Raw genomic sequence first — 25190 nt, forward strand, 5'->3', positions numbered from 1 at the left:
AGCCCACTCCTACGTAGAAGGCTTGATGCACGCCTTAGGTTTGGTCAAGGCCATGAAGGCCTGTCTCAGGGCTACAGAAAAGATTTGGAAGATGGATACATTGTTCATCCTGCCGGAAGAACCCAAGGAGGGTCAAGCGGCAGCTGAAGCTACCATCACCAGATGGTTTAAGCAGCTAATCAGTCAGGCCTACGGCTTGAAGGGGTTGCCCCCTCCTTTTTATCAGTTGAGGCCCATTCTACTAGGGCCATGAACGCCTCCTGGGCAGCACACCACCAGATCTCTATGGCTCAGGTTTGCAAGGTGGCAATCTGATCATCGGTCCACACTTTCACAAAGGTTTTACCTATTGGATGTGAGAAGAAGGGCCGATGCAGCCTTTGGACAGGTAGTGCTGCAGGCTGAAATTTAAGATCCTCGGGATCCGGGGCACCCTTGGTTAAATTAATGAATTAATTAAATTAATCATATTAATTATTTGTTGGATTTAATTTGGATTTATTATGATTTAAAGGTCACTTTCTGAATTAGATCTCCTAGTTGAGATGTCTCCCTCCCCTCATGGAAGCATTGCTTTCGGACATCCCACATAGTAATGATTATGCCGCTCTGTGTCCCGTGATGTACGAGAAAGAAAAAGGGATTTTTAATACAGCTTACCTGTAAAATCCTTTTCTTGGAGTACATCACGGGACACAGAGCTCCCACCCCTCTTTTGGGGACCATTTTGGGAGGCATACTGCTTGCTACAAAACTGAGGGACTCCTCTTATGGGAGGGGGTTATATAGGGAGGGGACTTCCTGTTTGAGATTGCCAGTGTCCATCACCTGAAGGTACTCCATATAACCCACATAGTAATGATTATGCCGCTCTGTGTCCCGTGATGTACTCCAAGAAAAGGATTTTACAGGTAAGCTGTATTAAAAATCCCTTTATTTTCCACAATAAAGTTACAAAAGGGAGACACACTGCACATTATATAATCTTTTTACAGAACGGATTACATGTTTTTACAAGGACTTTAACTAGGGCTTATTTTTGGGGTAGGGCTTATATTGCAACCATCCCAGAAACTCACGCTAGGTCTTATTTTCGGGGTAGGGCTTATTTTCAGAGAAACAGGGTATATAACACCCTCCGTATGGCAACAAATAAATTCCCTGATGTCATGGGACTCTCCTGTATTAGTAGTCACAAATTCTGTTCTTTTTTTCTGGAATCTATGTGACTGGCGGCAGGCATAGCAGTTTTATCCCCAAAATATGTATTAAAAAAAAATTTTTAGGCCGATATGAATTCTTCTACATAGTTTTGGTAAAAAAAAAAAAAAAAAATCACAATAAGTGTACAGTATATTGATTGGTTTGCGCAAAAGTTAAAAGTTACATTTTCTTTATTTGTATAGTAATGTAGAAGTGTCTTTCAACAATTGTGCTTGTAATTATGTCTTATGTGCATAATAAACATAATAAAAAATTGTTATACAGTATTCAATCCTTATGCCTCGTACACACGGCCAGACTTTCCGAGAAAAAAATAAGACAGGCTTGTTTTCCTCGGAAAGTCCGGCCGTGTGTAGCCTCCATCTGACTTTTTTTCTCAGAAGTCTGACGGACCTTAGATAGAGAATCTGTTCTCTTTCTGTCCGTCGGACTTCTGTGGAGATCACGGCTGACTTTTGCAGTCAAAAGTCTGGCCGTGTGTACGAGGCATTATAGTTCTCTCCTTTATCAGCAACCAACTTCCAAAACTATAAGAGATCTTTATTGTTGATTAAGCATTCGTATTATTTTTATGTGTGTATTAGCAATAATATGTTTCTTACAATGTAGAAAACAAACAATAAAATAAATTAAAAATAAAATAATGGCACAATTATTTTCCAGGTTTATTTGTTTCAAATCCATAAAAAGTAAATCTTGAAATTTTATGCTCCTGGTAGAAGTTCTTGGAGTCTGTTGGGTATTCTTACTCTTGATTTTTGCTACGCATATGAAGATTTAGTTCTGTATAAACAATTTCACCCTACACAAAGCAAAAAGCAATACATTAAGGTGATCATGTAGTCAAAATATGAAAACACACATATAAGGGCTTCTCGTGGGTAGCCTGTATCAATATACAGACCCCAAGTAGGGTCTACGTTGAGTGTTACTCTCCCCTTGAATACAGTTCACTGAACAACTATGAGCCCAGCAAATGATTTCCTTTAAAGCCAACTATTTTACTCTCAGATGCAGCAACACATAATGTATACATTACAAAGTAAAGTCCACAAGACATAAGAATTACATAGTAAATGCCAATACTGTTGAACTAAATTAGATCTTCTATAGAAAATATAAAAGTACCCTTTAAGCATATTCTCTAGACCAGGCGTCTCCAAACTACAGCCCGTGGGTCAGTTTTGCCTCACCTGCAGAAACGTATCCCATATTTGGGTTGTGCTTTTCCATACTGCACGCGGGCCAGCTGCCAGCATCAGGACAACCAGTGACATTGTGAGTCATTGTGTCATTCATTGCTATGGTGCTGACAGCTGGCATAAATGCACAATGGAAGCACATGGCTCTAATCAAGGGCAGCAGCATCCATGGCCACCCCAGCACCCAGAAGAGGACCTGCTCTCTGTCCAGACCTGATCCACCTCCTGCCCTGTTACATGCTTCCACTGTGGTGAAGATTGTAGGGTAGGACTCTGATGTAAAATGGGGATTCAAATGTTTAAAAGGGGGCTGTGGTGTGGGAGGTGGCTTCTGATGTGTAAGACTGTTTCTAATGTTAAGGTGGAATTCTGTGAAGGGGGATTTTTATTTTATTTTTTAAATCAGAAGAAATTTTTATTTGAACACATTCAAGCATACATGTTCCATAAAAGTACTGTAAGCTGGCCCTATCTATTGAGTACAGCTCAGCGCTTAGGAAAATGTTTACCCAAATGAATAAAATGAAATCAAAATGTCCAATATAAACAATACAATTATTCCACGGTTACAAGCAGCTGCTTAAAAATAAAAGTCCAATGAGATAAGCAGGACTTCGCCCTCAGACGAAGTCCGGAAGTGACGAAACGCGTCAAGGCGTGACTCTCTTGCATCCAAACCGGAAGTGACGTGTGAGTTCCATGGGGAGAACGAACCAGGAAGTCGCCAGAGGAAACGATCCAGAACGGTCTTCAAGGTCCAGTAACCAGTGAGATCATTTTGCACACAGTAATGCCTATTATTTTCAATATTGTGGTACGCATTCATGTATAAGGGGGTATCTGTTTCGGGGATTCATTAAAAACATCAAAACGATATTGCCCTATATGGATTTTTTCTTTCCTATGTATTTGCGGATTGAACATCTATAATACTGAAAGTGACATACTACAGACGGAGATTAATGCTGTATATTTGAATGCTGATTTTTATTCATCATCTGGTGAGTGTATCCCCAAAGGGGACCCCACATCCCCCCACGCGGTGAAACGTTTTTGGTGAATGAAGCACTCAATTTAGAAGCACTATTAATCTGGTCAACTAACACTGAACTGTCATTACAACAAACGCATAGTTTGCAGCGCTGCTGCAGGATCTTTGTCAGACTCTGTGCGAGTCTGGTTTATTTATTCTGCTTATCTCATTATACATGTTCCATAAACACAAACAAATGCAAAGTTGTCATTTACAGAGCAGTAGAAAGCTAACAGGCAATTACAGCTTCATAGAGCTCACATAGAGATTATTCAGCCCCACCTAGTGGCCGAAAACCGAAATTAGAGTGCCAATAAAGCATTAATATTGCACACTCCAGAATCAGATAGTAATAACCAGCATTAAGTAACCAACAGCATTCACCCCAATATCCTATCTATAATCAGGTCTACTGGGGACCAGGCCTGGTGCGACGGGGGGATTTTTGATGTGTAAGGGGGACTCTGATGTGAAGGTGGGACTATGATGTGAAGGGGGGCTTTTGATATGAAGTACTATGATGTGTAAAGTGAGCTCTGATCTAAAGGGGGGACGATGATGTGTAAGGAGGGCTTGGATGTGAAGGGGGGCTTCTGATGTATAAGGAAAGCTCTGATGTGAAGAGAGGGGCTTCGTATGTGAAGAGGGGACTATGATGTGAAAAGGGAGACTTCTGATGTGTAGGGGGGGCTTCTGATGTGAAATGTGAAGGAGGGACTATTTTGTGAAAGGGGGTTTCTGATGTGAAGGAGGACTATGATGTGAACAGGGGATTTGATATGGAGGGGGACTTCTGATGTGAGGGGGGGGGCTTATACAGTTAATTTTATTCATTCATTTAAATGTAATTCATTTTTAAAACAGTTATTTTTAGGCCTGCAAACATACAATGTAGTTCTCACAGAAAACTGTGAGACCACCTGCTCTAAAAGGCGACAACAGTGAAAGAGCTGCTTTGGCATCTGTGGGCATTCTGATTGTTCATTCTTTTCTATTCAGTGCACTGCAGCAAAATGCAGTATATGCTATATGGATATGCAGTGGCGGCTGATGCTCAAAATTTTTGGGGGGCACAAACGAATGAAAAAAAACCCCATCAATTGCAGCCTCACTGTGCCCATCAATTGTCGTCACTGTGCCATCAAACGCAGCCACTGTGCCCGTCAATTGTCGCCACTGTGCCATCAATTGTTGCCACTGTGCCACCAATTGACGCCACTGTGCCATCAATTGACGCCACTGTGCCATCAATTGACGCCACTGTGCCATCAATTGTCGCCACTGTGCCATCAAACACAGCCACTGTGCCATCAAACACAGCCACTGTGCCATCAATTGTCGCCACTGTGCCATCAAACACAACCACTGTGCCATCAATTGTCGCCACTGTGCCATCAAACGCAGCCACTGTGCTATCAATTGTTGCCATTGTGCCATCAAACGCAGCCACTGTGCCATCAAACGCATCCACTGTGTCATCAAACGCAGCCACTGTGCCATCAATTGTCGCCACTGTGCCCACCAATTGCCGGTAGTTTGCCCCGTAAAATGCCGCCAGATTGCCCCCCTCAAATGCCGCCAGATTGCCCCCCTCAAATGCCGCCAGATTGCCCCCCTCAAATGCCGCCAGATTGCCCCATCAAATACAGCCAGTTTGTCCCCCCCCCCGCTGGGCACTTACCTTTCTCAGGTCAGCCATCCTCCTCCACGTTCCCTCGATGTCGCTTCAGCCAATCAGGTGACCGATAACCAGACCCAGTGAACCTGATTGGCTGAGACGTGTGTCAGTGTTAACCAGAGAACGCACACCCTGTGCGCCCTCTGGTTAACCGTTTGGAAGCCAATTAGAGCCCACAGGCTGTAATCGGGAAGCCTATGAAGGCTGCTGGTTCTAAAAGACACTTCCAAAACACACCCACCGCTGTTATTCAGATGGCCGGCACTCAACAGGGGGCTGTCCACCTAAATAGTGGGCGGCAGCGGCGACAATACATAGATCCATGCAATGCATGAATCTATGTATTGTTGAGTGACGGTGCAGGAGAGAGTGGGTGGCGCTCCTGCTCCCACTATGGACACTGTGGATATGGCATCTAAATTTTCATTTTTTTTCTAGGACTCCTGACAACTCTGCCAGTGCCCCCCTTAAAGAGAACTTTAAGTTAAAACAGTGTATTCAGTCTTTTGAAAGCCCTTTAATTGGAAGTATTTGATGAGAAATCACATACGTTATTGTTATTGACACTGAATGAGTGATCATCTCACTCATTCCATCCTGTAGAAGAATACAAATCATGTTTTGTGTTTTTTCTATACACAAACTAGCCATTACCCACCATGTACTTTGATTCAGTAATGACCTTTCCTCCTCCACATAGAGACATGATTGTTTCTCCCAGTAATATAATATGACCTTATATCACGCAGGCATACAGTAGGATTATTATTATCATTATTCAATCCTATTTAGCTGTGATTGTGAACATACCTCATCCTTAAAGTCCATTCTTCTGGAGGCAGTCAGCCTCTGACCTAAAAAATATAAGCAAATACTGTATGACTAATTATACACAGACACTAATTGCAATTTAAAAAAACACAGATGTGGGAAATTAACCCCTTGCCAACCACCTTCTGCAACTTTACTGTGGCAGGTCAGCTCTATTGTGCAAAATCACGTATCTGTATGTAATTTTATGCAATAGCCACTGGGTGGTGCGCACAAGCCGCTGGGGGCACTACCGCATGCTGATTGGACACAGAGAATGCCAATCAGCGAGTCCGGCAGACCCGATGTCAGCCGGCCATCTGCGATTGTTCCCGGGAGAGGCAGAATGGCAATATGCCTATGTAAACAAGGCAGATCGCCATTCTGACTGGGATGAAGATGGAGATCTTGGGCCGGATTCAGGTAGATCGGCGCATCTTTAGAGCAGGGTAGCGCATCTCATATGTGCTACGCCGACGTAACATAGAGAGGCAAGAACAGTATTCACAAAGCACTTGCTCCCTTTGTTGCGCCGGCGTAACGTAAATTGGCCGGCGTAAGCCCACCTAATTCAAAGCAGGAAGGTACTGGGCGTGATCTATTAAAATGAAGTGTGACCCCATGTAAATGAAGGGCCGAATGAACGGCGCATATGCGCGTATGCTCAGAATCACGTCGCATATACTCCCTAAGATACGACGGCTCAATGCCTACGACGTGAACGTAACCTACGCCTAGCCCCATTCACGTACGACTTACGTAAACAGCGTAAAATACGACGGCTGTTCCCTGGTCCATACCCTAACATGACTTACACCTGCTTTATGTGGCTTAACTTTACGCCGGACGTACGCCTTACGTAAACGGCGTAGATTATTGCGATGGGCGTAAGTACGTTCGTGAATTGGCGTATCTCGCTCATTTACATATTCGACACGTAAAACAATGGAAGCGCCCCTTGCGGCCAGCGTAAATATGCACCCAAGATACGACAGCGTAGGAGACTTACGTTGGTCGGATGGAGCCAAAATTCAGGCGTATCTTATTTCAAGAATCAGGCGCAGAGATACGATGGCGCATCCGTGCACTTACGTGGCGTATCAGAAGATACGTCGGTGTAAGTGCTTTCTGAATCCGGCCCCTTGTGTTTCTACTAAGCAGGAACACCGATCTTTGTCTTCATCCAGTCAGAGCAACCCCCACACAGTTAGCAAGCACCCCCTAGGGACACACTTAACCCTTTGATCGCCCCTGATGTTGACCCCTTCCCCGGCAGTGTTATTAGTACAGTAACAGTGCATATTTTTAGCACTGATCACTGTATTGGTGTCACTGGTCCCCAAAAAAGTTTCAAAAGTGTCAGTTAGGTGTCCGATTTCTCCACCGCAATGTCGCAGTTCCGTTACATTACTTCTTAAATTTTTTTTAAAAATTCCAAAAACGTATTCCATCGTTTGTAGACGCTATAACTTTTGTGCAAACCAATTAATATATGTTTATTGGGTTTTTAAAAATTTGCAGCTGAATACATATCGGCCTAAATTGATGACGAAATGTGATTTTAATTTTAAATTATTGGATATGTTTTATAGCAGAAAGTAAAAAATATTGTGTTTTTAAAAAAAAAAAAAATTGTCGCTCTTAATCTGTTTATAGCGCAACAAATAAAAACCACCAAAAGAAAGCTTTATTTGTGGGAAAAAAGGACATTTGTTTTATTTGGGTACACGTTACACGTGCTCGCGCTCATGCAATTGTGAGTTAATGTATCACAAAAATGGCCTGGTCATTAGGGGAGTAAAACCTTTTGAGGCTGCAGTGGTTAAACTGTAATTGCTATTTTAACCTGTGTGTGCCACCTGTGTCTGTACCAAGGCCAAACATTCCAGGGTATATGAACTTTAAATCAGGGTTATTTGGGTAATTTCTGTTACCATTATGATTTAAAAAGGAGCCAAACAACTGTGTGATAATAAATGGCTGAATATGATCACTATCCCTAACCACTTCAATACAGGGCACTTTCACCCCTTTCCTGCCCAGGCCAATTTTTACGACGGCGCATCCTAGAACTTACGCGGCGTATCAACAGATACGTCGGCCCAAGTTCTCTCTGAATCTGGCCCATAGTGTCTACATAATAGGGGATAAACTTATGTCATTTTTATTATATATTTTTTTACTACTAATGGCGGCGATCTGCGATTTTTATCGTGACTGTGACATTGCAGCGGACATATCGGACACTTTTGACACTATTTTGGGACCATTCACATTTATACAGCGATCAGTGAAGGGAAGGGGCTAACACTAGGGGGCGAACAAGGGGTTAATTGCGTATCCTAGGGAGTGACTCTAACTGTGGGGGGAGGGGACTGATGAGAGAAGGAAACCGATCGTTGTTCCTATATACAAGGAACATACGATGAGTTCCACTCTCCCCTGACAGCAGATGGAATCTGTGTGTTTACACACACAGATCCACGTCCCTGCTCTGTGATGAGAAATTGCGGGTGCCCGGCGGCCATGCGCATTGGGTACACAGTGATGCAGCACGCACGCTCGCCAGAATGCCGGGAAATAAAAGACGACATATGATGTCCAGAGGGAGGAAGGGTGCATGTCGCCGTCATTTTACTGTACAGCGTTAGGCAAGTGGTTAAATAAATTGCATATTCAGTCATATTTTCAATATTAAAGTGGTTGTAAACCCTCTGATACTATTTTCACCTACAGGTAAGCCTACATTAAGGCTTACCTGTAGGTGCTTGCAATATCTCCTTAACCACTTGGGATCCGCGCTATGGATGAAAGACGTCTACAGCGCGACTCTCAAGTGCCGAGTGGACATCTTTGGACATCCTATTGTTGTCATTCCCCGTGCACGCCGCTGGGGGGCGCGCAGCGGGGAAACAACGTGCCCGGCGCATCCCTCGGGAGCCGATATGTGTGCCTGGCGGCCGTGATGTCCGCCAGACACCCGCGATCGTCGGTGACAGCAGGGACGTGGAGCTCTGTGTGAAAACACAGAGCTCCACGTGCTGTCAGGGAGAGAGGAGACCGATCTGTGTCCCTTTACATAGGGACACAGCATCGGTCATCTCCCCCAGTCAGTCCTCTCCCCCCACACAGTAAGAACACACCCAGGGAATACATTTAACCCCTTCCTCACCCCCTAGTGTTAACCCCTTTACTGCCAGTCACATTTATACAGTAATTAGTGCATTTTTATAGCACTGATCGCTGTATAAATGTGAATGGTCCCAAAATTGTATCAAAAGTGTCCGATACGTTCGCCGCAATATCGCAGGCCTGACAAAAAAATTGCAAATCGCCGCCATTACTAGTAAAAAAAAAAAAAAAAATCATAAATCTATCCCCTATTTTGTAGGCGCTATAACTTTTGCGCAAACCAATCAATATACGCTTATTGCGATTTTTTTTAACAAAAATATGTAGAAGAATACGTATCGGCCTAAACCGAGGGAAATTTTTATTTAAAAAAAAAAATTGGGATATTATTCTAACAAAAAGTAAAAAATAGTGTTTTTTTTCAAAAATTTCATTTTTTTATGTTTATAGCGCAAAAAATTAAAATCGTAGAGCTGATCAAATACCACCAAAAGAAAGCTCTATTTGTGGGAAAAAAATGATAAAAATATAATTTGGGTGCAGTGTTGTATGACCGCGCAATTGTCATTCAAAATGTGTCAGCGCTGAAAGCTGAAAATTGGTCTGGGCACGAAGGGGGTTTAAGTGCCCAGTAATGAGGTGGTTAAGGAGATATTTGGCACTGATGCATGCGCGCCATAGACAATGGCGCAGGCGCACTGAGCGTGCCGGGTCTTGAATGGGAAAGTGCCGGGAACGCATGCATGCGTGGGGATCGTGCCGGTTCCGCGCGCATGCGCGGGAGTGACATCATCGCCGTCCCAGCCAGTCACAGCGCCGGAGCGGCGATACCCGGAAGTCACTCCGGGTATCATGGCGGCGGAGGAGAGGAGCGAGGGTCGCTGCGGGGGCTTCGATCTAAAGTAAGTAATTCATAATAATATTATAGTATCATTTTACCTTTGTCTTGCAGGTTTTTATTGGGTTTACAACCGCTTTAATACCAAAATGTCACAATTTCTACCAGGGTATGCAAACTTTTGAACGCAACTGTATGATAAGAGCCGGTTCACACTGGGGCGACTTGGGATCCGACTTGAAGTCGCCTCAAGTCGTCCCAAGTCGCGCTGTCGAGAAAAACAATGCAAGTGAATGGGAGCGGTGTTAATACACACGACTCGAGTCGCTCCGACTTCAAAAGAAGTTCCTGTACTACTACAATCCGACTTGTAGGCGATTCCTACCCATTGATTTCAATGGAAGTCGCCTCCAAGTCTGATCCAAGTCTGATCACTGTCTTAACTGAAGCGACTTTCCAGGAAGATAACATACATTTCTCAGGCAAACCTCTCCCTCCCCCTCCCTCCCCTAGAGCTGATTGTTGTTTGATTGGCCACTGGAAAGTCTCCTGTCCTGGAGACGACTACAAGTCGTGTTGTAAATCGCCCCAGATCGCCCTGTGGTTCATGCTCAAGTCGTGTCGGAGTCGCCTCCGAAGGTCGCGCTGGAAGTCGTGTCGTCCTAGTGTGAACCGACTCTTAGGCTAAAAGAATTGCCTTAAAAATACGAAGTCCCCTGCCAGTATTTGATGTCATCTGAGGTGTGCCACTCTCACATTCTTGAACACACTCTGACATTTAAAGTTTTAACATTGACCACTGGAGTATATTAATATAGCTGGGCTAATGTGTGTGGTCAGAAAGACCACATCCTGTGTGTAGGCAGTGTCTACAATTGAATTTAGAAACATTCCATTCGCAGTTCTGCCTGCTTTCACCCTTTTTAGAAGACAAAGCAGTGAAAAGATGATACTGAGACATGCATACAGTGTATATATATATATATATATATATATATATATATATATATATATATATATATATATATATATATATATATATATATATAATAACAACTCTTTCCAATTAATGATCAGATTACTTATTTTCACTAACTGAAAGTTGAAGTATAACTTGTAATGTTGCAGTGGGTGATTATATACATGGAGAATTTCAAAACTATAGATGCTCCTCTATACTGTATCAAACTAGGCAACCCTTTATATTTATACAGTTCCCATTAGGTACCATATATACTCGAGTACAAGCCGACACAAGTATAAGCCGAGGCCCATTGTGCCCATTGTTGCCTTATTGTGCCCATTCCCACTGTGCCCATTGTAGTCTTACTGTGCCCATTCTCACAGTGCACATTGCAGCCTCAGTGTACCTGTATTCTTGACAGGCTGTGGGCATCCATTTTTAAAAAGTCGCGGCTTCCTTCTGGTCCCGTTCCGTTCCATGATAGTCAGTGTACCTGTCGAGTCGCAGGTGTCCATTTTTCAAAAGTCGCGGCTTCCTCCTGGTCTGTGATAGGCGTTTGACACTGTGTTCCGCTACCGCCTATCTCGGAGGTCCTCTCATCCTCGGACTCAGTTTCCCAGCAGACACTGTGTTCAGTGTTCCACCAATCTCAGACCTTCTTTCATCCTCGGACAAGAGGACGTCCATGATAGGCGGAACACTGAACACAGTGTCTGCTGGGAAAGTCCGAGGATGAGAGGACCTCCGTGATAGGCGGTAGTGGAACACAGTGTCAAACGCCTATCACGGACCAGGAGGTAGCCGTGACTTTTGAAAAATGGACACCTGCGACTCGACAGGTACACTGACTATCATGGAACGGAACGGGACCAGAAGGAAGCCGCGACTTTTTAAAAATGGATGCCCACAAAATAAATTAAGAGGGCTATACCTTCTCTTCAAACACACTCTTGTACAACGTACCATATATACGTTGTATATATATATATATAAGCCAAGTTTTTTAGCCTGTTTTTTAGGGTTGAAAATGGCCCCCTCGGCTTATACTCAAATCAGTGTACCTTCCGACGGTCGCATCCATCGCGTCACGAGCAGCCGAAAGAAGCCGAACGTCGGCGCGGATCTATACGGCGCCTGCGCACCGACGTTCGGCTACTTTCGGAAAATCGTGATGCGATAGATGCGACCGTCGGAAGCCTGTCGGAAGACTGTCAATCAAGAAGGAACGCCCAGACCCGAAGACCATACCCGGAAGCTGGGGAGAAGATCGCTCTCTACAACTGTAAGTACAGCTTCGATTTTAAAACAACTAGCCGATTCCCCTAGACAAAATGAGCATCAATCTAAGGGTAAAAAATGTTTTGAGGGGGAACTACCGCTTTAAGATTATATACAGTACTTGCTTAACCTTTGTCTTTCACATTCCAGCACATGTCATTACCATCTTTTTAGTGAGCTTCTTGGGAAACGACGAGTACCCCACATCTCGCAAGTAGACATTCCAGCTCAGTACAAAAACAACTTTCTTCCTCTTCCTTCCTGAGATCTTACAAGACGGATTGTGGAGTCTCCTTTACCTATGCTCCACAGACAGGAGGTTTAGGTACGAATATCATTTATTTTTTCCCTATAGGTATTTTTTTTTTTTTTACAGAGATAAGGAGATTTATCTAATACGCAGACCTTATATTTTACTGCAAGATCCCCTTTAAATGTCAGGTAGCCATTGGTCAACATTCAATTAAATTATGTTCTACAAAACTCACTTGTGTTAACTGATCTCCTTTTCATCCAAGTAAGATGGACATACGTGACTCCAATCAAGAGAAGAGCTATGATTAGCAGACTAGACAGCCAACTGTAGCATGAGCCAAACCAATTGGATTTTCTACCTTCAAAGACAAAAAATTGTTACTTTGTTTAGTGTTTTTTTATTCTTAAAACCAGCTAGAATTAGTTGGATTAGGCTGTTACATAATAAAATAAAAATAATAAAATAATAAAATATAAAAATCTGTACAAGCTAGTGTGGCGCTCCCATCCTTTCAAAACATATGACTAAAAAAGGCTAATGCCGCGTACACACTTCTGGCAGGAAAACTGTAATTTGAGCATTTGGATGGGAATCCCGGCCATATGTATGCTCCATAGCAGTTTTCCCGACAGGAAAACGCTGGGAATCTCAGCGGAAAAAAAGAGAACATGTTTTTTTGATTCCTGGTGGTTTTTAAGCCGGCAGTTTCCCTATGGGGAAAACCTGCGGTGGAGCATACACACAGTTGGGTTTCCCGACCAAAGCTTTCATGGCAGTTTTCCTGTCGGGAAACCCGGCCGTGTGTAGGGGGAAAAAGCTACCGAGCAGGTTTTCGGTTTTCCCATTGGTTTTCCCGGGGACTTTTAACCGCATAAGGAATAAGGGCAGCCATCCTGTCAGTGTGTATGAGCTTGTGTAGGAAAAGATTAGAATCAATCAACAAAAAATAACAAACACAAGAGGGTTCCTCCATCTAGGTGTAGCGATATATTAAGAAGGCATAAAAGACAATTAAAATGCACTCACTAGATAAAGGTAGATCAAGGCTTGTCATAGACCCATATAGACCTCCATAGGTCCGTATGGAGGTCCATATGGGTCTAAGACAAGCGTTGATATACTTTTATCTAGAGTACTCGGAGGGGACCAATCCTATTTAATTTGTTCATAAACGACCAAAAATATGAATGCAATCTATACACTGGGGGTAGAACCTCTTGGGGAATCTAGGGGGACCTGAGGTTCCTAGGAGATGATAGACTCAGCAATGGCATGCAATGCCAAGCTGCTGCTAACAAAGCAAACAGAATATTGGCATGCATTAAAAAGGGGATTAACTCAAGAGATAAAACGATAATTCTCCCACTCTACAAGACTCTGGTGCGGCCGCACCTGAAATATGCTGTCCAGTTCTGGGCACCAGTGCTCAGGAAGCATGTGCTGGAAATGGAGCGAGTACAGAGAAGGGCAACAAAACTAATAGGGACTGGAGGACATTAGTTATGAAGAAAGATTACAAGCACTGAACTTATTCTCTCTGGAGAAGAGACGCTTGAGAGGGGGATATGATTTCATTTTACAAATACCGTACTGGTGACCCCACAATAGGGAGAAAACGTTTCCGCAGAAGGGAGTTTAATAAGACACGTGGCCACTCATTAAAATTAGAAGAAAAGAGGTTTAACCTTAAACTGCGTAGAGGGTTCTTTACTGTAAGAGTGGCAAGGATGTTGAATTTCTTTCCACAGGGGGTTGTTTCAGTGGGGAGCATCGATAGCTTAAAAAAACTATAAGCTAAGCAACTATAAGCTAAGCACAACATGCAGGAACATACAATGTAATACTGACATATAATCACACACATAGATTGGACCTGATGGACTTGTGTCTTTTTTCAACCTCACCTACTATGTAACTATGTCTCTATATATAATACAGTGCAGGTTATATAGTGCAGTGCAGAGTATACAATACAGTGTATTGCAGTGGTTAAGGGGAACCATATGACAGAATCAAGAAAAACAATGGTGTACCATCCATACCAGACCCTTATCCGAGTATGCAGCCTGGAGGTCATGATAGGGGGGGGACGAGCGAGCGCCCCCCCCTCCTGAACCATACCGGGTCACATGCCCTCAACATTGAGGGTGGGTGTTTTCGGGGCAGGGGGGAACCTTGGCAGTGGCAACCGGTGTAAACTTTTTTTGGGGGAGCGGCAAACAGTATGCCACTCCCCCCCACCCAGTCAGTTGGTCGGTATCACTTACCTCACCCCCGGCGGATTCTCCTGCTCGGCAGCCTCCCGTTCGCCTGCTCTCTGCGGCTAATCACGACAAGGAGGTGGCAACTTCTGTTTATCCTCCTCCTAGGCGGGTAATCGGGAGTCTTCTCTTTTCGGCCAATCAAAAAACGGGTCTCACTGGATTGAGGATCAGTGTTTCAACAGTGAATATTCTATTGTAAAACACCTCTGTAATTTATGCGCCAGTGCCCTAAAAGGGGCCAGACGCATGAAAAAGAGGTGGCCACTGTGGCCATGGATAGATTCATGCTATAGGGGGTGACCTGGAGAGGGGGGCGGCACCCTGGCGCCCCTAATGGATGGGCTGCCGCTGGTTGATGGGGACAATAGCCTCTTCCTGACAACCCTGGGCTGTGGTTGTCGGGGTCTGCGGGCGGGGGGCTTATTGGAATCTGGAAGCCCCCTTTAACAAGGGGACCCCTAGATCACAGCCCCCCCCTATGTGAATGCGTATCTGGTACATTGTTACCCCTACCCATTCACCAAACAAAGTGTCAAAAAGTAAAAACCACAACAGCCAGTTTTTGAGAATTATTTTATTCCCCTTTAGTGGGATTATGCTCATCCCATGTGTTTCATGCCCATATGTTTAGTTCCTGGATATAGAAGAGTGGGTGCACCTCTCAGCCGAGCTCCCTCCCTTTTTGGGTGTGTCTCTCGGCCGATGACTCTTTTTGGCACCAGAGGGGGTTTATAAGGAGGAAGCCAGGGCTCCCGACTTGTGGACCAGCGGGAACACCATTAGAAACAAGGATTACCCAGGTGAGGCGAGGCTTTTTTAAAGACTTTTCCTAACTGGCATTGTAATATTGTAATATTCAGAGACCATTACGTATCCTCTTATTTGGCTCTGCTTTGTTTGAGAACTGCGGTACCAGGATATTTGTCTCAGCCTCTATTCTTCATTATTATTCTAGGCCCCTCTACCCTACCAGGTTATTGGCTAAACTCTACACTCAAAAAAGTGTTTTTTTTTACTCTCTTTTCTTGGGTGGATTCCATCTCAATAAGGTGGGTGATACATGTTTCTGGAGAAACAAGTAGACTTGTTTGGTATTGTTTTTCCCTTCCCATTTACTTTTCTTCCTAATGTATTAGATATATGTGGGAATATACATTTTCCTTATTGGGTCCTCCCTTTATCTAATATATAGGCATCTCTATTTTCTGGTTACCAACTAGCCTCACCTGTAACTGTTCAGAGTAGACAATCACGTAGGAGAAACGCTCTTTTATATTGTGGCCACGATATCTAGGTGGGTAATATTGAATGTCAAAACTGGATTAGTTATTGTACTCTTTATACAAGATTGCCTGGTTTGTCTTGTCTTGTACTCTTTATACAAAATTGTTTGTACTTGTTTGTACTCAAGGAAATATTTATATATCTCCTATTTTCTCAATTCTCCTCATTCTCAACTGTAAAAATAAGGTGGTATGCTGAGAGCAGCATTATATTACATTTTTGTTTTGGGGTTTAGATACAGTTTGAGCCTGACCTTCTTATATTTATCTTCCCTGACTCCCCACTGCTCAGTTTCTCGGTGGGGTCCTAACCCTATGTGTTGGAGCTCTGGATGGTGGAAATAGTCCTAATCCCTAAATTAATCTCACAAAGGACTTTTGCTCAAATTTGTTTAAATGATTAGCTTTAAATACAACTTTAGGTTTACTTTAAAAAATATCTGTATTGACTCTAAAATAGTTGAACAGAGGACAATGTATCAGTAGATAACTTCTGCATTAGATCCTAAGATATTCAAAAGACACTAGTGTCCAATAACTTAGCTATCTAAGAATACAGTTTATAAATGCATGTGTTCTTTGAGTTACAATGCATATGGTGTAGCGCCTGGCTATTTTCAGAGCCGGTGCTATTGAAAATTTAGTGGAAAGTTCAGAAAAATAGTTGGCTCTGAACTGGTTTAATTTTTTTAATTTGGGGCCTCTGCTCTAGCTTGGCTGTGCTGTGTGCTATCCTTTTGTCCGGGGACTCCCATCACCCCCGGACAGCAGGTGGCAGCAGTGGGGTCAAGTGTGTCTGAGTGTCACGTCTCAGCGGCCAGTCAGGGGTTGGGCCACCTTGCTGTGCATGCTGGGGAGGGATGTAAAGGGGGCAGACGCCATTTCCTTGAGGTTCTTCCTTGTTTGGCGCCCACCATTGAGGTAGCCATTCCACGACACCCCCTTCCTGTCCGGGGTGTGCGTGTGGCGGAGTGTTCCGGGTTTCCGGGACCATGCTGGCCCAGAGGGATTGATGGGCTGTGCGGAACCAGTGATCGACTGGGTCCCCAATCAGAAGGTGGTCTCGAGCTGTCCGTCCAAACTGGAGGAAGCTGACCGATGAGGAGTATGTTCGAAGGATACCAAGCACGAGGCTGGTGTTCCAGGAGGGGCCTGTCCATTCATTGAAGGACAATCTGGGTTCTGAGAGGCTGGATGTTGATCGCCTGTCAGTTGCTAATCTGACCTAAACTACCTGGAGGAGATCCGGATGCTGAATCTACTGAAAGAGGATTCCGGACCATAATTTCTCCAACCTTTAGGAGGGTCTGTGGCAGAGATTTAATCCTAAATTCGAGTGACACTCTGGCTGCCAGTCTGGTGAGTGTTACCTGTCCAGATGCACTGTACCCACTCTGGCTAGAGTGGTGAAGTAAAGTTGTCGTTGGAAGCAGGACTGTTTCCCTAACCAGTTACACCTGAATTTGCCATCTCCTATTCTTCTATCTCTTCACCCATTTCTACTATTGTCGTTTTTACCCAGCTGGGTAATAAAAGCACAGAAAAGACACCTGTCGTGTGGACATTCCCTTTATTACAGCTCTCATCAAGTACCCTAGATGGCGGAAATACAGAGGTAACGTGCCACCCAAAACAAACCAGCAGCTCCTTTGGGGGTGGTGATACAATGGTAAAAAGGAAGAGACCTTTATTACCTTTATGTGGTATTGTCCAATGGATCTGGACAATAGAAGAGCTGAACCAGACTTCACAGGTCACAGTGTCTCCATAGTCCCAGGTGTCTCTGGAAAGGGAGAGAAGGTTCAAGATATTCCATGTACCATTCGAGAGCTTCACAGAGGTTCTTCTGCCCATGTGACGTGTTCCAGAGATGTTCCAGGTCACATGGCCTGTATGAAGAGCTCTCACTACACAGGCCAGCTGGATAGTACTGTTAGGAGTAGGTTGCTGTGAAGTAATCATGAGATAACCAATATTGATGCCATCCGAATTGTCTGAAAACATAAGATCACCGACATCCAATTACTAGACACTCAACTACAATTTCATCTATAATGTATAAAGTTGTAAATTTTAAGCCCAGCCAGCCAAAACATTTTTTTTTGTTTTGGGCAGAAGCAGAAAAGGGTTAGAGCCTCTGTCACTTTATATTGCCATTTGTGTCCCTATTGCTGAGAATCCCTACAGGGAAAACCAAGAGATAAGAAATCTCAAAAGCAGGAACATGGGCAGCAACAATGAGGTTGCATTTCTGGCAATGTTTTTTTATTGAGATCTGTTCTAGGTCACAGGCAATAATAAAAACCTCACAGAAATTAGGTTTCCCTATTCTTAATTACTTTAGTTCTGGAAGATTTTCCCCCCTTCCTGACCAGACCATTTTTTGTGATACGGCACTAGGTTATTTTAACTGACAATTTCACGCTTGAGCAACCCTGTACCCAAGTAAAACGCATGTCCCTTTTTCACACAAACAGAGCTTTCCTTTGGTGGTATTTGATCTCCTCTTAATTTTTATTTTTTGCTCTATAAACAAAACAAAAACCGACAATTTAAAAATATATATATTTTTCACTTTCTGCTATAAAACATATCTAATAAAATATTTTTAGAATCAAATGTATTCAGAAATGTAAGCCAATGTGTATTCTGCTACATATTTTTGGTAAACGAAAATCTCAATAAGCGTATATTGATTGATTTGTGCAAAAGTTATAGCGTCTACAAACAATGGGATATTTTTATATATTTATTAGTAATGGTGTTGATCAGCGACTTTTAATTGGGACAGCAATATTGCGAAAGACAGTTAGACACTCACTGACACTTTTTGGGGACCAGTGACACTAATACACTGATCAGTGCTATAAATATACACTGTCACTGACAGAGCGATGATTTGCCTTGTTTACAATAGTGTGAAGGATCGGCGGGGGTGAAGGACCAGCGGGTTCCGGCTGACATCAAGTCTGCCGTACCCACAGATCAGCACCCGCTATGTATAATCACAGCGGGAGCAGGTCGTCGGCAACGCGCATGTGCGCTCGCTACCCGGTGGTGCAGGATTATGTATATAAATGTGATCCTGCACACAGCGGCCACCCTCTAGAAGTAAAACTGCTATGGGGCAGTTGGGACCTGGTTAAAGCTGAATTCCAGTTATGTATTTTTTTTTGCATAGTTACATTGGTCCATCTTGCAAAGAGTATGTAAGTATGTATTGTTGTTAGAGTTGTCCCGATACTGAAAATTTGCAGGAGTACTTGTACTCGTGCAAATGCTCCCAGTGCCTATTCCGATAATCACCGATCTCCCTGTATGGCTTTTAATTAAGCAGCTGAAAGCCGCAGAGGGGAGAGGAGGAGAAGCACACAGGGAGATCAGTGATTATATTTCCCCCCGCCTCCGCACGGATTGCTCCTGAGTTTCCCCATATCCTTCTCCGGCTCCCCTCTGTGTTCCTCCATGCATTCCTCCAGTCTTCCTCCAGTCCGCTTCTCCTCCGTGCGCTCTCTGGTACCTCCCCTCGTCGTCCTCCGCCCCCCCATGCCAGATCTGTCAGGATGGAGAGTGGAGGAAGGAGCTGGTAAATATGTCATTGTCAATATGATCAATATGATCACTGATCACAAACTGTGTTTACAATGCTTCAGTTTATGAATGGAGAGGAGCCGCTGTCTCCTCTTCATTCATCTTCAGTGCAGCTGAGGCTAAAAAGAATTAATACAAATTTAGAAAATGTAATTGTAAAAAATAATAAAATAAAGAGCTACTGACTGTTCTGCATATTAGTGCCACTGTCACATGACATTAAAATAAGTTCTACAGGGAGTGCAGAATTTTTAGGCAAATGAGTATTTTGACCACATCATCCTCTTTATGCATGTTGTCTTACTCCAAGCTGTATAGGCTCGAAAGCCTACTACCAATTAAGCATATTAGGTGATGTGCATCTCTGTAATGAGAAGGGGTGTGGTCTAATGACATCAACACCCTATATCAGGTGTGCATAATTATTAGTCAACTTCCTTTCCTTTGGCAAAATGGGTCAAAAGAAGGACTTGACAGGCTCAGAAAAGTCAAAAATAGTGAGATATCTTGCAGAGGGATGCAGCACTCTTAAAATTGCAAAGCTTCTGAAGCGTGATCATCGAACAATCAAGCGTTTCATTCAAAATAGTCAACAGGGTCGCAAGAAGCGTGTGGAAAAACCAAGGCGCAAAATAACTGCCCATGAACTGAGAAAAGTCAAGCGTGCAGCTGCCAAGATGCCACTTGCCACCAGTTTGGCCATATTTCAGAGCTGCAACATCACTGGGGTGCCCAAAAGCACAAGGTGTGCAATACTCAGAGACATGGCCAAGGTAAGAAAGGCTGAAAGACGACCACCACTGAACAAGACACACAAGCTGAAACGTCAAGACTGGGCCAAGAAATATCTCAAGACTGATTTTTATAAGGTTTTATGGACTGATGAAATGAGAGTGAGTCTTGATGGGCCAGATGGATGGGCCCGTGGCTGGATTGGTAAAGGGCAGAGAGCTCCAGTCCGACTCAGACGCCAGCAAGGTGGAGGTGGAGTACTGGTTTGGGCTGGTATCATCAAAGATGAGCTTGTGGGGCCTTTTCGGGTTGAGGATGGAGTCAAGCTCAACTCCCAGTCCTACTGCCAGTTTCTGGAAGACACCTTTTTCAAGCAGTGGTACAGGAAGAAGTCTGCATCCTTCAAGAAAAACATGATTTTCATGCAGGACAATGCTCCATCACACGGGTCCAAGTACTCCACAGCGTGGCTGGAAAGAAAGGGTATAAAAGAAGAAAAACTAATGACATCGCCTCCTTGTTCACCTGATCTGAACCCCATTGAGAACCTGTGGTCCATCATCAAATGTGAGATTTACAAGGAGGGAAAACAGTACACCTCTCTGAACAGTGTCTGGGAGGCTGTGGTTGCTTCTGCACGCAATGTTGATGGTGAACAGATCAAAACACATAGGCCTCGTACACACGACAGAGATTCTCGGCAGAATTCGCCGAGAAACTCGGTCAAAACCCGGATTCTGCCGAGAATCTCTGTCGTCTGTACAGTTTTGGCTCGATGGAGCCGCCGAGGAGCTCGACGAGAAAATAGAGAACATGTTCTCTATTTTCTCGTTGGCCGCGTTGTTCTATAGGAGAAGGCGGCCCGCCGAGCTCTTCGGCGGCTTCATCCCAAAACGAGACGAGGAACTCGACGTGCCAAGCACGTCGAGTTTCTCTGTCGTGTGTACGAGGCCTGACAGAATCCATGGATGGCAGGCTTTTGAGTGTCCTTGCAAAGAAAGGTGGCTATATTGGTCACTGATTTGTTTTTGTTTTGTTTTTGAATGTCAGAAATGTATATTTGTGAATGTTGAGATGTTATATTGGTTTCACTGGTAAAAATAAATAATTTAAATGGGTATATATTTTTTTTTTTGTTAAGTTGCCTAATAATTATGCACAGTAATAGTCACCTGCACACACAGATATCCCCCTAAAATAGCTAAAACTAAAAACAAACTAAAAACTACTTCCAAAAATATTCAGCTTTGATATTAATGAGTTTTTTGGGTTCATTGAGAACATGGTTGTTGTTCAATAATAAAATTAATCCTCAAAAATACAACTTGCCTAATAATTCTGCACTCCCTGTATAAGCAGGGAAAATGCTTGGCATGGGACTGGGAAGAAAGACCGCAGGGTGGTGACCACTTTACTGGTTTTCCACTTGCTCAGGAGTTGGAATAGGTATACGTTCATTCGTCATTCATCCAAACCTGAAATTCAGCTTTAAAGTAAATGCAAACCTGATTTTTTTTTTCATATGTTTAGCATTGTGCCTTACTGTATACAGTTTTCTTTAAAAAAATAAAATAAAATCTTGTGAATCTGTTTTAAAGTTTAGTACCTGGGGATCCTGCCAGATTCCTATTGCAGGCTGACAACACTACACACGATCGGTTTGTCCGATGAAAACAGATCGATGGAGTGTTTTTATCAGACAAACTGATCGTGTGTGGGCCCCATCATTTTGTTTTCCATCGGTGAATGTTTAAAATTTTTCCCATGGATAAAAAAAACCGATAGAAAAATCCGATCGTCTGTGTGGAACTCCATCAGACAAAAATCCACGCATGCTCAGAATCAAGTCAACGCATGCTTGGAAGGATTGAACTTAATTTTTCATCATAGTGCTTTACGTCACCGCATTTTGCCACGGACGGATTTTTGACTGATGGTGTGTAGGCAAGAGTGAAGAAAGTCAGCTTCATCGGATATCCGACAAAAAAATCCATCGGATTAGATTCCATCAGATATCCGATCGTGTGTACGAGGCTTAAGTCTCTGCCCTGCAATTAGCATTCCTTTGCTTCCTTTGACGATTAGACTATCATGTCTAATAGATAGGCATGCCATTTAAAAGATCTTAAACAACACTGCATTAGAACCTCCAGTTTTTGGAGATTCATGCTTTCTGTTTGCATTGGTGCCCATTGTTACCAGGCAGAAAGTGATTGAAAATATAAAATGTGAGGGTTGAACTGTTTGGAGAGATTTTATTTCACTTTCTTGTGACTCCAGGAGAGGAAATTAACATTACAGAATTATGGCTGGATGAATGATTAAGCAATCTATCTCTTGTAACAGGTTAGTACTAGTTCACACCAGATGCAGTCTAGTGCGTTTTTTTTCTTCATGAAAAATGCATGCACAGTGGTTTCCATGTATTCCAATAGCCCTAGTTCACACGGGTGCAATCAGTTCCAGTAAGTTTCCGGTGCAGGAAAAAAAAGTAGAACATGCTGCATTTTTTCTGCACAGAAGTGTACTGGAACACAGAAAAACTCATCAAAAATGCACCAGAACCTAAAAAGGATTTAGACTATAATTTCACTTTTAAGAATAAGTCAACCCAAAATTTAAATATGAACAGGTTGAAACACACATTCCACAATCTCTCCATCAGAATTCCTACCTTTACCCTTCTGTAGAACCTCTCTAGAGATAATGGCCCAGATTCACAGAGAGCAAGGCACACATTACGCCGCCGTAGAGCAAACACTGTACGCCACGCCAACTCAGCGCGGAGAGGCAAGCATTACATTCAGCAAGCTAGTGCTTCCAACGCTGTGCCAGCGTGGCGTGGGTTTCGAAGGCGCACGCCGGCGTAGGTTGAAGTGGGCGTGAACCCATGCAAATGATGCGCCGAGCGCCAGACAGGTACGTATCACGAACTGCGCATGCACCGTGACGTGGACGCATGCACAGCACCCCCTGCGCCTGCTCACAACCACGCCGGCACAACTGTCTAAGCTACGCAGGATCACCGCATACGTCGTGAACATAACGTACGCCCAGCCAGACACACGTTCAATGCACAATACGCCGGCTTGTGTTCCCTGGTGCAGACCTGTGCATGTCTGTTGCCTGGGTGCACCTCATTTATGGGGAATAACTTTACGACAGACGTACAACTTACGCGCATCTCGCGTAGCATGCACCAGGCACACGCACGTTCGTGAATCGACGTATATCCCTCATTTGCATGTTTGAATGGCTAATCAATGGGAGCAGCACCATGCGCCCAGCCCATATGTGCGCCCACTCTACGCTGGTGTGTAGCCTGTTTTTAGGCGCATATTGGTTTGTGGGTCTGCCGCACACATACGCCGGCGCACATTTGCACTTACGTCGGCGTAACGTGTTATACGTCGGCGTAAGTGCTTTGTGAATCTGGGCCAATTACTCTTGGTTTTGGACTTAAACGTTAATTTACAGTCTACGAAAGACAAGTGTTCAACTCAGCATTTAGCGACAGGTAAATCTTGCTATTGTCTTTTTCCATAGCCTTGGATCTCCAAAATAATATATTCAATACATTTTACTGAAACAGAACATGGCTTACCTCCAGTGATTATTAACGTTGTTCCATTAGCAAAGAACAAGGAGCGTAAATGAAGATGTGAACAGTAATACATTCCAGAATCCTCAGCCTGAATGTTGTATAATGTTATAGTGAAGCCACTTGTGTCCTGTCTACAGGGATTGGTTTGTGGGCCCATAGTCACACATGATGCAACTCTTGTCAGCATATCTCCATCTTTCCACGTTTTCCGATACCAGAAAATTTTTGATAAGTCATTTAATACACTTGTAGTGTTAGAGATGCAGGAGATATCCACAGAACCACCGGCAGGTACAAAGATGATGTTCTGGGGCTGATACAAAACAATCCCAACTGCTGTAAAAACCAATAACAACCTTTGGTTCAGTATAAGTTGCACACAATTACTCATTCGCCATACTCAAGATCAGGCCTTCTCAACCTTTTAACCCTTGAGGAACCCTTACTAAAACCAATCAGGAGTCAATAGGAACAATTCCCTTTATACTGGTGGCCAATAGGAAGCATTTTCCCTTAAAGTGGTGCTCAGAATGCCACCCTTAAAGACTGCTGCTGGCTGCTGCTAAGTGATGCTGAACCTTCAACTCTGATGGCACCATTAAAAAGGTGGTTCATCAGCCACAGCTCAAGGAACTCCTAGCAACCTCCGGAGGAACCCCAGGGTTCCACTGAACCCTGGTTGAGAATGGCTTCTCTAGATAATGGAACATCTCAATTGTTCTTATTTTGTAGGTAAAGCTAAATTTCCAGGACAGTAAAGATGCAGCACATATAAAATGATTTAAACGTATTAAAAGCCTAAATGCTTACAGTGGTGTAGATTTACATTTCTTTTTACGCAATGGAAATTGTTTTTGCCGTTGCTTAACATTTGACTCATTTTATTTTTCAAATAAATACTTACCAACCATTAATTATTTAAAACTATCTATACACAGTTTTCATTTAATTGATCACTTTCTAACTTTTATTAAAAGCAAAGCAGAAAGTTTTGTCTTTTAATTTATAATTTTCAACCCCAGATTAAAAAAAAAAAACTGTATGACCAACCAAGGGCTTTGGTCCTCAATTCTCAATTTTTGTTTAGGCGTATAACAAATCTTATTTTATGTGATTAGCATAGTACAGAGCAAGTCCCCCCCAAATACAGAAATATATTTTCGGACAGATTAATTACCAGCTACTTATACACTAAATTAATGTTTACAGATACCTGATCATCAAGGTCACAGAGGCTCTCACAAACTAGAGTTAGAACCACACTATACAGAGGGACCAAAAGTAGTGCAGCTTCCACATAC

The 25190-nt window shown here is 43.3% G+C and overlaps 1 protein-coding gene and 1 long non-coding RNA gene across 2 annotated transcripts; both read right to left on the minus strand.

The window, feature by feature from the left end:
- Window positions 1-1562: 1562 nt before the first annotated feature.
- LOC120920733 lies at window positions 1563-12770 on the minus strand. Its single transcript, XR_005744767.1, has 3 exons — window positions 12648-12770; window positions 5948-5991; window positions 1563-2026 (listed from the first exon to the last, which is right to left on the minus strand). It is a non-coding gene; the product is annotated as an uncharacterized LOC120920733 (long non-coding RNA).
- Window positions 12771-16116: 3346 nt separating this feature from the next.
- LOC120920081 lies at window positions 16117-24317 on the minus strand. The gene is made up of 3 exons (XM_040331995.1): window positions 23890-24317; window positions 17657-17956; window positions 16117-16136 (listed from the first exon to the last, which is right to left on the minus strand). The coding sequence occupies exons 1-3, from the start codon at window positions 24278-24280 to the stop codon at window positions 16117-16119; spliced, it is 711 nt and encodes a 236-aa protein (XP_040187929.1). The 5' UTR covers window positions 24281-24317.
- Between the last annotated feature and the right edge of the window lie 873 nt (window positions 24318-25190).

This window comes from Rana temporaria, chromosome 13, assembly GCF_905171775.1.
Source record: "Rana temporaria chromosome 13, aRanTem1.1, whole genome shotgun sequence".
Classification (NCBI taxonomy): domain Eukaryota; kingdom Metazoa; phylum Chordata; class Amphibia; order Anura; family Ranidae; genus Rana; species Rana temporaria.